At 36.2% G+C, this 14,948-nt stretch overlaps 1 protein-coding gene across 8 annotated transcripts in view; it reads left to right on the top strand.

Moving 5' to 3' along the window:
• The window catches only part of LOC129770302 (fatty acyl-CoA reductase wat), a 93,598-nt gene that overhangs the window by 44,439 nt on the left and 34,211 nt on the right, over nt 1-14,948 (top strand). For all 8 annotated transcript variants that reach the window (XM_055773036.1, XM_055773039.1, XM_055773038.1 and 5 more), the window contains 4 exons: nt 4,593-4,708; nt 4,792-4,914; nt 4,986-5,257; nt 12,581-12,690. In XM_055773036.1, coding sequence (XP_055629011.1) covers nt 4,593-4,708; nt 4,792-4,914; nt 4,986-5,257; nt 12,581-12,690 — 621 coding nt within the window. The remainder of the gene's footprint in view (nt 1-4,592; nt 4,709-4,791; nt 4,915-4,985; nt 5,258-12,580; nt 12,691-14,948) is intronic.

Below are 14,948 nucleotides of genomic sequence, written 5' to 3'. Positions count from 1 at the left end.
GATAAAAACAGATATGGAATCGAAAATGCCTTCACTATCATCGATGACTTGAAATTCTTAAATTCCTGATTCCCAAAAATGATATAAACAGCTGAATTTCTTTAATCTAAACCGAGGCATCGAGGCAACTATTTTTTAAATGTTTCTCTTAAAAGGTGCCATTTAGAGTGCAGTCAGATTTTTTTTTACAAAGTTTACGTAAACGCCTCTCATTTGCTAGTAAGAGATCGAAAATAGGTCCATGAGTAACTAATTTTTGAAAGAGACTATAGACGAATTTCATGCCAACTCTACTGGCCATTGGCACCATCATCTCATATTGCAGTGAAACATTGTGGGTGTGAAGACATTGGTGATTTAAGCAACTTTTTATACTTGAAATCTACGAAAAAGAATTGGGCTACTTTTGGAAAACAAACGAATTTCATGACAACTCTACTGGCCGTTGGCATCACCATCTTAGATAGCAGTAGACGTTGTGGGCGAAACACATGAGTCTTTTAAGCAACTTTGCATACTTGAAATAATTCAAATAAGAATTAGACTACGTTTTGGAAAGGGCCAAAACATTTTTCTTGATTTTTTACAAAAAAAAACCTATAACTCAAAAACTATAATACCTAAAAAATTCTTCTCAAAGAAAGAAATGTATAAAACCATTCAAATTTTCATAAAAGAATATCATTTTTTTTTAAATTTGACTAAAAACAATAATTTAAAAAATAAAATTTATTTACCTCGAAAAAGTATTTTTTTAAATTCTCAAAAAAAAATATATGGATAGCCCTTAAAATATTCAACAAGTCGTCCATACATTGGAAGATGGGCACTTTTACAGTGAAAAAGTTTTTCTAACAACAACTCTTTCATGTTTTCTTTGAAAAAATTACAACTAATCCTAATTTTGTTTAAAATCAAGATAACGATATAGTGTATTCGACATTGTTTCTAGATTATAAGGCATTTTTGTATGAAGACTCCTGAAAAATATAATGTTTTACTCGTAACATTTTTTTGTGTAAATTCTCACGTTTGACATGTTTTAAAATAGCAAAAAAAAATTAGTTGAGCATGTGAATCATGCTCATATCATAAAATATGTTTTGAGTTAAACATCAATAGTAATTTTTTAAAGAAAACATGAAAAAGTTGTTGTCAGAAAAACTGTATCCTGCAAAAGTGCCCATCTTGCGATGTTTAGACGAATTGTTGGAAATTGTAAGAGCTATTATTATATTTTTTTTGAGAATTAAAAAAAAACATTTTTGAGAAAAAAGAGTTTTAATTTTGTTTTTTTTTCAGCGAAATAATAAAAATTGTATTATTCTCCATGGATGGATGAATCCATTGACCCGAAATTTGTAGTTATCATAGTTTTGAATTTATCATCTTCTGCTAAAAATTAAGATTTTTTTTTAAATACATTTTTTAGAAATATGAGTTTTAAATTTAATGAGTTTTAAGACGAGTTGGCATGAGATTCGTCAAGGGCCAAATGTATTTTCTTTTTTTACAAAAAATTACAACTCAAAAATTATAATATTTAAAAAATTTTGGTCAAAGATGAAATACAGGAAATAATGCTAATTTTCATAAAGTACCAAAAAAAATTTAACCCTTTCAGAACCATAAGATGTCTAAGACTAAATATGCCAATACAACACAATATTTTAGCTATTGTGGGTGTAAAGTAAGAGAATATCACCATAAAAACATAGCAAGGTTTAGGTATAGGTTTAGGTATAGGTATAGGTATAGGTTTCCTATAATTTCATGGAAAATATTTTTCCCTATGGACCATAAAAGTAAATAAATGAAGAGTTAGGTTTGTTATATCGGTATTATATTTATTGCTTTGTAATACTAAAAACATAATAAAAATTATCAGAAAAATAAAATAAATAGTTAGGTATGGTGTTCTACGAAGAAAATTCGTTTACTTGTGAAGCACAAGAGGACGTTGCACATAACACATTTATTATGCGGTCTTTGTTAAGCCAATCCGGACCATGTTTGACAGTTCTTTTATTTTTGTTCAGAAACACATTTGCTGCCTTGGACAGACGTTTTATTTTGAAATTCAGTGATAAAAAATATCGGTTCAATAATAATTGAAGAGTAATTACGTTGAAAAAAAAAATATATATTTCAAAGATTGAAATATTTTTTTTCAAAAATGATTTTTTTTATTTCTCAAAAAAATATGTGAATAGCCCAACAAGTCACCCATACATCGGAAGATGGGCGCTCTTGCAGGGAAAATGTTAGATAGTAAGGGTTATTCATATATATTTTTTTCAGAATTACAGAAAACATATTTTTGAGAAAAATGAATTTTATTATCCAAAATATTTATTTTTGAATGAGATTAAAAAAAGGGTCTATATTTTTAATGAAAACTTAAATAATTACCTACATTTTATTCTCTAACCAACATTTTGCAGGTATTTTTAGCCCTTTTCAAGAAGTAGTCTAATTTTTTTCGAAGAGTTCAAGTATACAAAGTTCCTTAAATGACAATAACACCCACAACGTTTCACTGCTATTCGAGTCGGTGCTACCAACTCCTAAGACGAATTGGCATGAAATCCGTCTATACGGGTAGGGTATTAAAGCCGTTAAAAAAAGAAAAAGGAGATAATCAAATTGTTTTCAAAACAAAATGTTCGTCTTTCCCTTCGGTGGAGTGTCCGTCATGATTAGTTTTTTTTTCATCAATATTTTTGGGATAAAAATTAGAAAACTCACCGCTGATTCGATAAACTGGGAGAACAGTGATGGTAAAACTCTCACGTAACGAAAAATACCCCCAAAAAATACTCGATAACAATGAGAAACTTATTTTCTGCAGTCGAAAATGTACATCGAGCTGCTTTTTGTAGATTTTTTTTTATTTACAATTGCCAACTAGGTGTACACAGTAAGTGTCAAAGGTATTGATCCACTGTTTTGCTAGTTTGTACATCATAAAAATTTAAAATGAAAATGTAAATCATCAATCATATATAGAGTCCATCTTTCCGTTTTTCCCGACTTCCCCCTACATACTCAGCAAAAACTATATAAACTATTTGAAAAACTATTTAAAATCTGTGAAATCAAAGTGTATGACACATCCAACAATTTTTGCGAGAACTGAAATTCGATTGGCAAAATTTTAAAGTCCGATGGCAGCAACAAGAGTTATATAGTAACTGTTTTGTAAAAACATGACATGTTATCTGATTTACACCCTTTATCAAAGACATAAAGGGTGTGTCACATCAAATTGCATCACGGAAAAAACGCTGTAGAAATTCGCCCAGTAGACCGATCCTTTTGAAAATTTTAGACAGTAAAATAAAAACTATTAAACAACTTTTGGTATTTTCTTTTTATTCATACTTCGAGCCCAAGCCGGTATGCTCGCACCTTCCTCTTTACCCCGTCCATAAGGTTCTGTACAACGTCAGGTTGTAGTTTTTTTTAACAGAAATCCGCCTCCGATTTGACAACTTTTGGGTTCTTCCGGAGGTTATGAAGCAGGCAATGTTTCTCTATTGGGCGAAGCTCCGGCGCGTTGGGCGGGTTCATTTCCTTTGGCACGAAGGTGACCCCGTTGGCTTCGTACCACTCCAACACGTCCTGTGAATAGTGGCACGAAGCGAGATCCGGCCAGAAGATGGTCGGGCCCTCGTGCTGCTTCAATAGTGGTAGTAAGCGCTTCTATAGGCACTCCTTAAGGTAAACCTGCCCGTTTACCGTGCCGGTCATCACGAAGGGGGCGCTCCACTTTCCGCAAGAGCAGATCGCTGGCCACACCATGTACTTTTTGGCAATCTTGGATAGTTTCTGCTTGCGAATCTCCTCCGGAACGCTGAATTTGTCCTCTGCGGAGAAGAACAACAGGCCCGGCAGCTGACGAAAGTCCGCTTTGACGTAGGTTTCGTCGTCCATTACCAGGCAATACGGCTTCGTCAGTATTTCGGTGTACAGCTTCTGGGCTCGCGTCTTCCCCACCATGTTTTGCCTTTCGTCGCGGTTAGGAGCCTTCTGAACCTTGTATGTACGCAGGCCCTCCCGCTGCTTGGTCCGCTGGACGAATGAACTTGACAAATTCAGCTTATTGGCGACATCTCGGATCACGTCTAAACTGCTTAACTACGCGCTTGTGATCTTTTTCACTGACGGAGCATCCATTTTTGCCGTTCTTCACCTTCCGGTCGATGGTTAGGTTCTCGAAGTATCGTTTTAGTACTCTGCTGACCGTGGATTGGACGATTCCCAGCATCTTACCGATGTCCCGATGTGACAATTCCGGATTCTCGAAATGAGTGCGCAGGATTAATTCACGACGCTCTTTTTCGTTCGACGACATTTTTCCAAATTTACGAAAAATTGACAGTGAAGCATGGCCAACGTGATCTATACACTCTTATCTGATTATAAGCGAAAGCTGAAGATATAATTCCTAAAAATTAAATTTCTACAGCGTTTTTTCCGTGACGCAATTTGATGTGACACACCCTTTAGTCCTACGTCAAAATATGAGAGTACGAGAAATAAAAAACAATTTGCAATATTGTAACATCTATCTGTTTTTGTGTTTCCAGCACTCATCTACAAACTTTTAACCAGCTGCCCGGGTGTAGAGAACATATTCCTGCTAGTCCGAAGTAAACGTGGAAAGGACATCTTTTCCCGCGTGGAGGAAATCTTTGACGATGCTGTGAGTATTCAGTTACCCTACCAGTTAACCAACGGATTGAAGAAAGTGTCTAATTCTATTCTCTCTTCCGCATTCTCTCGCAGATGTTTGACAAAATGAAGCTAGCCTGCCCAAAGTATGATCATAAAATCAGAGCCGTCGCCGGAGATTGCATGCTGCCCAGTCTTGGGATCAGTCCATCTGATCGGGAGATTCTGGTAGAGAACGTAAGTTAAAAATTTAAAATATTGAAATTATCCTAAGTCAATGGCATTTTTTTGCATTCTTTCTCTCGCAGATCAATATCGTATTTCATCTGGCCGCCACGGTGCGGTTCGACGAGAAGATGAAAACGGCGATGCAAATCAACGTGAAGGCAAGCCGGGACGTTCTGGACCTGTGCTACGAGATGAAGAACCTCAAGTCGATCATCTACGTTTCCACCGCGTACACACAGTGCCCCCAGAAGGAGGTGGAGGAGCGATTCTACGAGCCGCCCATTGACTCCAAGAAGATGATCGGCCTCACCGATTGCGTCAGTGATGCAATGATGGAAAATATTACACCAATGTGAGTGGTTGATTTTGATTAAGCTACTACCTATGTTCCAACCATTCAAGCTTTGATAATTATTACAAACTGCCACATTCCGCAAGTTTCAGACACGGGAAGAATGATTTGAGGGAAAATTTGCATTTTTCGCAAACTTCTTTCGTTTGCGAAAAAGTATCTGTCACAATGCGGATTTTTGATTTCATCATGAATATTGAGCGTATGAAACGGGTTTTGCGAGATTTTTTTTGCAGAATGTAAACCTGTTTGCTAACATCTTAACACAGCTTAACAACAGCAACAAAAAAATGGGCGATTACAATGTGCCAATGTACAATGTGACTGTGTCAGGGGTTTAGCACAGGTGGCCAGATTCCTCTAACACCAATCCCCAAATGGCAGAGAAGATGAGCAAAATATTTCATCAAATAACTGTATATTTTCTTGGAGTCAATGGAAATAAAACACGACGTTAACATGGGAATTTTAAAAAAAAATCGATCAAGGAAGACTGTAGATCCACGAAATTTGATCATGGATTTCTTGAAGCTGTAATCCTCTGAAAACGTTTAGTTCCGAACGTTCCTTGAAAATAGCTCGACAGAAAATCACTAGATAAAGTTATAGCCTAAATAATGGTAGCGAAGCTATAGCCTAAACTACAGATTTACAAAAAAAAATGCTCTGGATATTCGGTTGGGAGCTTCTTATGCATCCTCCTTATAGTCCGAACCAGATATTTGATAATTACCACATGTTCCTCTATATGGCCTCAAAATAAACTTGTGAGAATCGACTATCAAGTATATTTTGACGTAGGACAACGTCTTTCTGTAAGGACATCTAATAAAAAACATGTTTCGTTTTTATGAAATAGTTCTTTATCAACGTTTAACCCACTAAACCAGGCTAACGAATGCAAATATACTTTTCCGAACATGTAATAGAGTACCATATATTTTCGCATTTCGAGCCTGCTAATCTGATAGAGAGTAATGTGCAACCCAAGCCCGAATGTTACCACTAGACATCGAACCTGCGCAATTGCCATTTTTGATTTCAATTGTTTGTTTTCACAGCAGTTTTTGAACTATTAAAACATGTGTTGGGTTAATACGTACCAAACATATATTTTTCGAATGAAGTGATTATCATGACATTACATTCTATTGTATTGACACTCACACCCTTACACCTCCAATGTAAGGCTCTCATTTTAGAAACGTCAAACTTACACCGCATTGTTGAACATAGTCCTACGTCAAAAACTAAGAGGGTGGGCAGAGGGTGGCCAGTATATAAATCAGTACTTATATCCCCAATATAGTTCCATACAGCCACAAATGTGTTTTGATGTTAAAAACGATGGATTTTGTTCCTACAAACTTCAATCTGCGGGTATTATTCATTTTTGCTATTGTATGCAGAGCTCTGCATAGTCATAGTCAACTGAGAATAGTCAGCTGACTAACTGACTGACTATATCCATAGTCAGTTAGTAATTACTTTTGGCTTCTTCACGCAGTTTCTCCGCCAAAACGACTGAACTCAGTCGGGCGTTTAGTCGGTATATCCCTCTACCGACTCTACTATATCATTTCATTCTTGAAGTGCATTTTGAAGTGACTTCCCCCCAAAATAATTCGTTCCTCTCTTTCTCTCTCCCATGAACATGTGCATGCATCGATGTTTGAGTTCAACGTGGTTTGACTATTTCATAACTAGCGTGGTTTGACATAGGTGAGCTAGATTCTTTTGTATCGAGCACGAAAATTACTTACACGTATAAAATAACGAGCAGTGTGTGTGCGCTATTTTGCACGCCAAATACTAACTAATACTAACGCGAGGACCTTTATAGCATACTTGATAAACGTCCAAGTTCGTTGGTTTGAATTCACGATGGGTAGACAATAAACCGTTCATTGATGGGGTAACCTCTTTTTTGCATCAGGAGTCATGTTTTCGTTCCTATTTATATGGACGTAAAAATAAGATTGTGTACGCGGGTATGTATTAGTGTCGGGGGGAAATGGAAGTGTGGATTGAAGTCAGTTGGATAAAGAGGCAGATTTGTATTCATTAGTCGAGTCAGTTAAAATAACCACTGAATGGACTAGTTCAGCAGTCATCCTCGCTAGTCAACGCTAGTCAATTCATTTTCTAGTCAAGTCACTTTTTGTTGGCGGCGACTGCCGAAGCAGTTCTAGTCGAAGCGAAGATGCTGAGAGTAGAGTCGGTCCTCATTTTTCACCTTCGAAGATTTCGGACCCTGATTGTATGAGATGAGATGAAGTCAAGAGAGGAAATATTAAAATGATTAAAATATATGTGTTTCATCTGTTCGAGATCTATAGTAAATGTGCAAGTAAACTTCAAATGATCTGAAAGAGAATCAGACAATGAGAATAAAAAAATGAGCAATTACAGAATATCTCTTTGGCTAATGCATGTGACCAGCGTTGCCAATGTTCCAGTTTGAACTGGATTCTTCCAGTTTTCTTTCCTCGATCCAGTCAAACAGTTAAATCTTGAAATCTTCCAGTTTTTGAAATGTTATCCAGTTTTTTATATATGTATTTCAGTTTCATCCATTTCACGTAAAATAAAATCACAATGTATAAGGATTATCCCTTCCTCACCCTTCCTATAACTTGACAAATTTTGTTTTTCGAAATTTATCTTTTCTTTTCTTGAACCCAAATCGTTTCTTTCTTTTCTGGAACACTTAACTCAGTGTTATTATTTAGTATTTTTAGCAGTGTTGCTTTGGTGTTGTATGTGCTCATTTCAGTATTGATATAATATTGTGAGAACTAATCAAAATTGTAATATATAGATCACTGCACAAACCATTGCACGGAGACGTCAGTTTGACAGTTTTGCGCGTTTTGTTTCAGCTCCCATTCGTTGCTATTTACACATATCCTTAGTTAAATGTTAACGATTGGGAGCTGAAAAAAACCACACAAAACCGTCAAACCGAGGGTAGGATTAGGCGCCGTGCATTGATTTATTGATTTTACTTATTTCACATTCTTCGTGAATGCAAACAAAGATAGCAACAAAGATGGTCAAAAGAAACATTACAGAAATGTCAAAATTCACGTTAGAAGAAAAAGAACAGAGGATTGAGGTTAAGTTCGAGACAGTAATCTATAACCAAAAACTGTGTCCCCATGCACCTCAATTAATCTCATTGTCGAACAGTTTTGTGGCGATCTTCTATCAGCGATTTAATGAATATGAAGCAATAAATACGAAATTTTTCAAGAAAAGATCCTCAAATATTGTTTTACAGTAATGTTCGAGTGGTAGAAAACGTCATTTTGATCTCCTCGAATGCTAAGTTTTTTATTTAATAGTTTATTTCGCCATTTTATGAACTAAATTTTAAGATAAACCAAGGCCGATCTTTTTAAAATAAAACGGATTCACAGGATCCAGTTTTCTTCCAGTTTTTTGAAAAATATTATTGGCAACCCTGCATGTGACTAGTTTGATGGACCGCTATTCTCTCGAGTAAAGTGAAAAGAAATCGCTGAACTTTAGTAAAATGGCGAAAGGGGAATTCGACAGCTATGAACTAAAACACCACTTCCTATTCACATAGAATGTTGATGGTAGCTTACGCAAGCATGCTTTCGGCAAATCGCAATGTTATAGGCGATTCAAAAAGATTAAATGTGGGATATTTGTTGAAAAGAACGTGAAAACCCACCGAAAAAGTTTGAATTCTAAAGTCGCCTAAATTTAGCTGAAATTTTGCACAGGATAGGCATATTTTTGCATATTTAGGCAGTGGTACCAATGCACAATGGTCCAGGAGATGCATTTAAGTGGAAATTAGCATTTAGAGCTCGACAGTTATTCTCTAGACAAAAACTTTATTCGACAAAGTTGTTACATACGATAGAGTGCTCATTTTTATATTATAAAAAATAGGGTGACCAAAATTGTCGATGAAATAAAAAGTCTAACTTTCTTATCTTTATAGATAGAGGTAAACATAGTTCGACAATGTTGTAGTCCACGTTATTTGAGATATCTTTGTAGAACAAAGTTTTTTTCTATCTCTTTAAATAACCGATATAGCGCCTTTTTTCTAAGTTACGTTAGGGTCACCATGAAAAAAAACTGTTTTTTGCTCTAACTTTTATATTTCAAATTCTACATACAAACTGTCTTCGGAAGACTTTTAGAACCTACTAATACAAACATTTTGCGATGCAGAACTTGTCAATATCTCAACTCCACTCAAAGTTATTGATATTTCTTCCCAAAAAACACGTTTTTTTCATTTGTTTGTCATTCTTTCTGAGGCAAACCTAAAAAATGTTTGTTGACGGAATTTGATAGAACAAATTTAACTTTATATAATATATTATTTTCAAAACTATGTTATTTTTTGTGTTTGAGTAAATTGAAAATAAAATCATGAGTTTTTGGGTAAAGAAACATGAATAACTTTGAGTAGAATTAAGATATTGACAAGTACTGCAAATGTTGGTATTGATAAGCTCTGAAAGTCATACTAAGACAGTTTTGATGTAGAATTTGAAATATAAAACTTAAAGCTAGAAAACCTGTTTTTTCATGGTAACCCTAATGCAACATAGATAGAAAGCGCCAAAAACAACTTTGTGGGAGATATTTGTTCTTTAGACAAAAACTGTCTTCAACAAAGTTGTTACATATGATAGAGCGCTCATTTTTATGTTATGAATCGTATTCTGTTTTCGCATTTACGCATGACAATTGTCATGACAAATGGTTTGCTTGGGTGTGATAGAACTACGCTTTTTCTTCTTCTTTCTTTGTTTTTAAGAGGCTTTAAACTTTGCAGTTCATTCGCCTCTAACTACGCTTTTTGTACATGTGCACAATACTAGCAACCGTTTCTTCGTGAAGCTGGACAATATCGGCAATATCACGGTAGCTTTTGCCAGTACTGTGATGCTGATCGAAATTTGTGCTTTTTTGTAAATTTTGCATTAAATAACTTGAAATTTTGAACACGAAAGCTTCAAGAGCACAACTAGACACAAAGTTTACATTCAAGAATTTTGCAGATGACACACTAAAACACGTTTGAATCGTAGTATCCGTTTGGTGGCGAATAAACTTTTTCTATGTAATTTTTTACCCTTTTCATAATTCATTACATAAAATCTCAAGAATAGATATAAACACCGAATTTTCAATGGTCTTCTTGTTCTTCTTGAATGGCACTAACGTTCCTGTGGAACTTTTGCCTTCTCAACGTAGCATTACTTTCGTCATTTTTATTGATAGTACTTGGTTGAGATTTCTATGCCGAATAACACGCCTTGAATGTACTCTGGAGTGGCAAGCTCTATAATACGCGTGATCACAGTGCAAGCCGGAAGAATTTTATTTTACGAAAAATCGCCCGGACAGAACGGGAATCGAAACCGAACCCCCGGCATGATAGTGTGGGACGCTAACCACTCGGCCACGGGAAAACAATGATAAAATAAACATAAATTGGTTAATCGTAGAGATTTCGTGATCTCCCGATCACCAGAAAAACAAAAAAAAATTAATTGTAAAACAAAAAAAATGTAATGGGTTGTATCTAGGACACAACCGCGGTTTTCGACGTAGAACTACGGAATTATATTATTCAATCCACTTGTTTATCACTTCGGATATTATTTTAGAATGCATCGAAATTTTTGTAATATCTTGTTAGCTATTTAATATTTTATTACTTCAGTAGACTCGAAAGAGCCGGCTAGAGTCGAAAGCTATCAGTACTTCTCGTTTATTTGGTTCAACTCTCATTAGACTTTCTCCTTCTCACTCAGATATCGATCACAAACTATGAACCCTTTTCTTCCTATATTCCGCTTGAGATGTGATCACAACATGCAACAGTAAGGTTACCCTGCTGGAATTTGAAAGCATACTTTCATGGAATATACGTTTATCTAAATAAATGCAGTGTATATCTATATTCTAAAATTCTGGATAATTTCCCATATCTGCACTAGCACAAAAAATTCTCGTATGCTCCATACACCTCGGTACAGAGGGCTTCCTCTTCTTGTATCGAGCTGAGTGTATGTGTGTGAAATCAACATTATGCATGAATGATATCCGCTCGTTGTGTTATGCTAGTTCACTCGCATCTGTGTTTTCATACTATTCTATTTTTGGTTTCCGCCTCTAGCCCTGAGAAGAGCCCTTGTAGAAAGAAACTCTATTCCATACTTTTCCTTCACCCGGCAAGAAAACTATTCTCTCCCGCTGGACGCTCTGCGGCAACCATGTTGCTTCGATGACCACCTAACGAGAAGTGGCGTGGCTTCAAGTCACGTCAGGTTTTGTATTATAGAGACTTTAAACTTCTTCAGTTCATTCGTCTCTAGCCTTGAGAAACCTTGGAAAACTTTACCCTACTCCTGCACTACACCTCCACCCTCATTGCCTTGAGAAAGGCACTCGATCCCTCGTCGTCCAGCTTGTCCAGCAACGATATTGTCCAGTCGGTGTCCACACAAAGGATGGTGTGGCTTCAAATCGCGGATGGTTCATTTAAACCAAATATGTTGAAAACGGACAGCTCTGTTCGGGAATGCACACAAATCGGCAGAACAAATGTATGGGAAAATGAGAATGCTTCCAGTTTTCATTAATTTGAACTGTTTAGGCATTAGTAGATTGTACTGTATAGTATATCAAACGAATCTTAGAGAATTCCCGATTCCATTGGTGTGCAACGTATCAGAATTTGTTCGCTGTGAAAATAGTTATTAACGTTAACTTTATTTCACAAAAACGTGACCTTTTTCTGATTTGGCACCCTTGCTGAAAGACGTAGTTCTACGCCGAAAAATGTAAAATGGTAGGGGTTGGATAAACTTTTTTTGCATACTGTATATTATACACATCTCGCCTTTCGTTTCAATAAATATTGTACCAGTATGGGTGGATATCACTTTTTATTGTGTTTTATAGCCCATTTAAAAGTGATGCATGAGGATGTCAAAAATGTGCTAAATATTGATTTAGGTGCACATTATGGCAAATTAGAAGCCCTCATTCTAACGTCGTTTCAGCAACCCTTCAATGTTTTTACTTAAATTCTTTTCATCTCTTATTTTAATTTCCGAACCTTAGGTCAATCCTTTGAAATGTAGTATTATATCAAAGACGTCGTCCTAGGAAAAAAATGAAGTTTGAAATGTTGACCAATTTACATCTGAAATTGAACTGTATTTGCGTAAGCTAATATCAGCCCACTATTTTAAGCACCCAATTACCAGGAAGGCCACCAATAACTATTCTAATCTATTCTTTCATCTCTCTTTCTAGCTTGCTGGACAAGTGGCCTAATACGTACACATTCACAAAGGCAATCGCTGAAGACATGGTCCGACAGAACAGCAGGGGAATGCCAATCGGCATGTTTCGACCAGGCATTGGTAAGTGCGTTCATTCAATTGCAGCTATAGAACACACCGCTTGAAATGGAAATTCGCAATCTCTGCAACTAACCTTGCTACCGGCGACCAGAGCTGGTTCATGGCAAGAAACAAATTGTAAGAATCATGAGCTCATTGACGCCAGCGTTGCGAAACATCCGCAAATTGACAACATTACTACAATCCCTCCCCCCTACCTTGACGGGGAAACCCGAGTTGGTTCCAACAACTTTCATTTTTTACTACACATTATAAGATTACACCTGTGCTGGTTGACAGGCTCATTGAGTCAAGGCAAATCTAGACCAGCGAAAGAATCAATGATCTGCCCGCCTGCAGCGCAGCAATCAAATCTCCAATCCAAACCAGCGGTGTGTAGTAATCTACTTCTAAGCCAGACGCACGGTCGGTCTCTTCGGACCAAACCAGTTCTGCAAACCATCAATTGGTTCTGAAGACGCAGGCGGAACGATAGTTCGCAAAAATTATGCAATCAATTTTTCAAGAGCGATAATCTGTCTCCGAGCCACCTGCGACCCATAACGAACCGAACACCATTGTATGCGACGCGTCGTCAGGCAAAGTTATGACCACAGGGAAGTGGTCCAGGCGTCGGTGGCGAACAGGAATCACCCTGATTTGGTGGCAAAAACAAAGCCATTGAATTCGGTGAATCGCGTATGATCGCGATGCCAGCCCGCTTGCCGGCAACAGCCAATGAACTTTCGATCCGATTCACCAAAAATGCTATGGTAATGGCAACGCGTGACCAAACCAGTTGGAGGAAATTCTTATTTGTGCATGGCAACCACGTGAATATTCGATACATTTCTCTAAGGTCGATAGCAGACGTAGCTTGCAGGTGTGATGACTCAGAATTATTCGTGTTCGTTTTACTGCGCTGGTCATATATGTTTTTTTATGATTCATTTATTTTTACAGGGTCAGTTACTTTAGTTGAATTAAAGCTAAAGAAGCTTAATTCATAATTCTATGTTTTAATTATATTGTGTATTTACGTTTTCACTTATTTTATGGTTAATAGGATGGGGAACGACCCGAGGTTAGTAGGATGAAATTTCAATCAAGAAGAACAAGGGACATAAGGCGATTTAACAATCTTGATGATTACACACGGAGGCAGCGTTACCATACAGAATAATCTGTATTTATACAGATTTTTTAGATTATTTAAAACCAAGAATCTGTAGTTACAGATTGCAGATTTTCTGGGTTTCTCACAGAATCTACAGTTTTTTAAATAAACGTTTCTATATTAGTTATGGCATGATGTCAATAAAATTGTTCTGTCTGTTCATATAGCTTTTGAATCAGTCTGAAAGAGAGTCATTTTGGCATTCATATGTAGCGTGATGTCCATGTTCCCATGTTCGATCTAAGGCGGGAAGATGCTAAAATCTATGTCATCTTCTAGCGTTACAATAAATAAGTAACACTGTTTATTCTTTCCTATTTCTAAAGCACAGTAAATTTGAATTTCAAAAGTGCGCTCAAATTGTCTTCAAAATCTATTTAGCTTTGAAAGGTTTTATTTTAAAAATTCAAAACACGTAGGATTGCGTTTTCGGAAACATATAGCGAGTACAAATTAAAAAAAAAAAGATATCGGTCACGTCACGAAAATTATTCAATTTTTGCTTAGAAATTTCTTGAGGGATTCATGATATCTTTACACCAATCGTTTTGGACACCTCCTAACAATATTTTTCAATATAAATTTATGCATTTCCAATAGATTTATGTTAGAATGCCTTGAAAACAGAAAAAAACGGTCTAGTCCGTGTTAGGAAAACGCATTGTGGTCTTTATGTTTGTAGTTATAGTTAGCCCATAGCGTTAGAGTGAACAATACAGATTGACTCAGCAAATATTGGAGCTCAATTTTTTTTGAATTTAATGATGATGGCTAACGATACTCATAATGGGTCTGATTTCATTTACTGCGACCGTAAAATTTTGGAAATGTATAAAGCATCCCTGGTAACAGTGTAAACTTCCTTCCCACTTCAATGAAGCATTGTACTTTCACTACAGTTCGGTCTCTACGTGGATATCATCGATATGGTCCAATTCGTCGAATTCATAAAAGCTATACCAATCAAAGATACTAAAGCAATGATTATGCTTCAAGAATGAACTTATAAATTACTTATACAGATTTAAATACAAATATTCTGAAAAATTAAAAAGATTAAAAGATTTTTTGAGGACCAAAAACACAGATTTTATTATGGCAA

This window comes from Toxorhynchites rutilus, chromosome 2 (assembly GCF_029784135.1).
Source record: "Toxorhynchites rutilus septentrionalis strain SRP chromosome 2, ASM2978413v1, whole genome shotgun sequence".
NCBI classification, from domain to species: domain Eukaryota; kingdom Metazoa; phylum Arthropoda; class Insecta; order Diptera; family Culicidae; genus Toxorhynchites; species Toxorhynchites rutilus.
The sequence above is the reverse complement of the archived record's forward strand: the minus strand, read 5'-3'. Positions and strand labels throughout refer to the sequence as shown.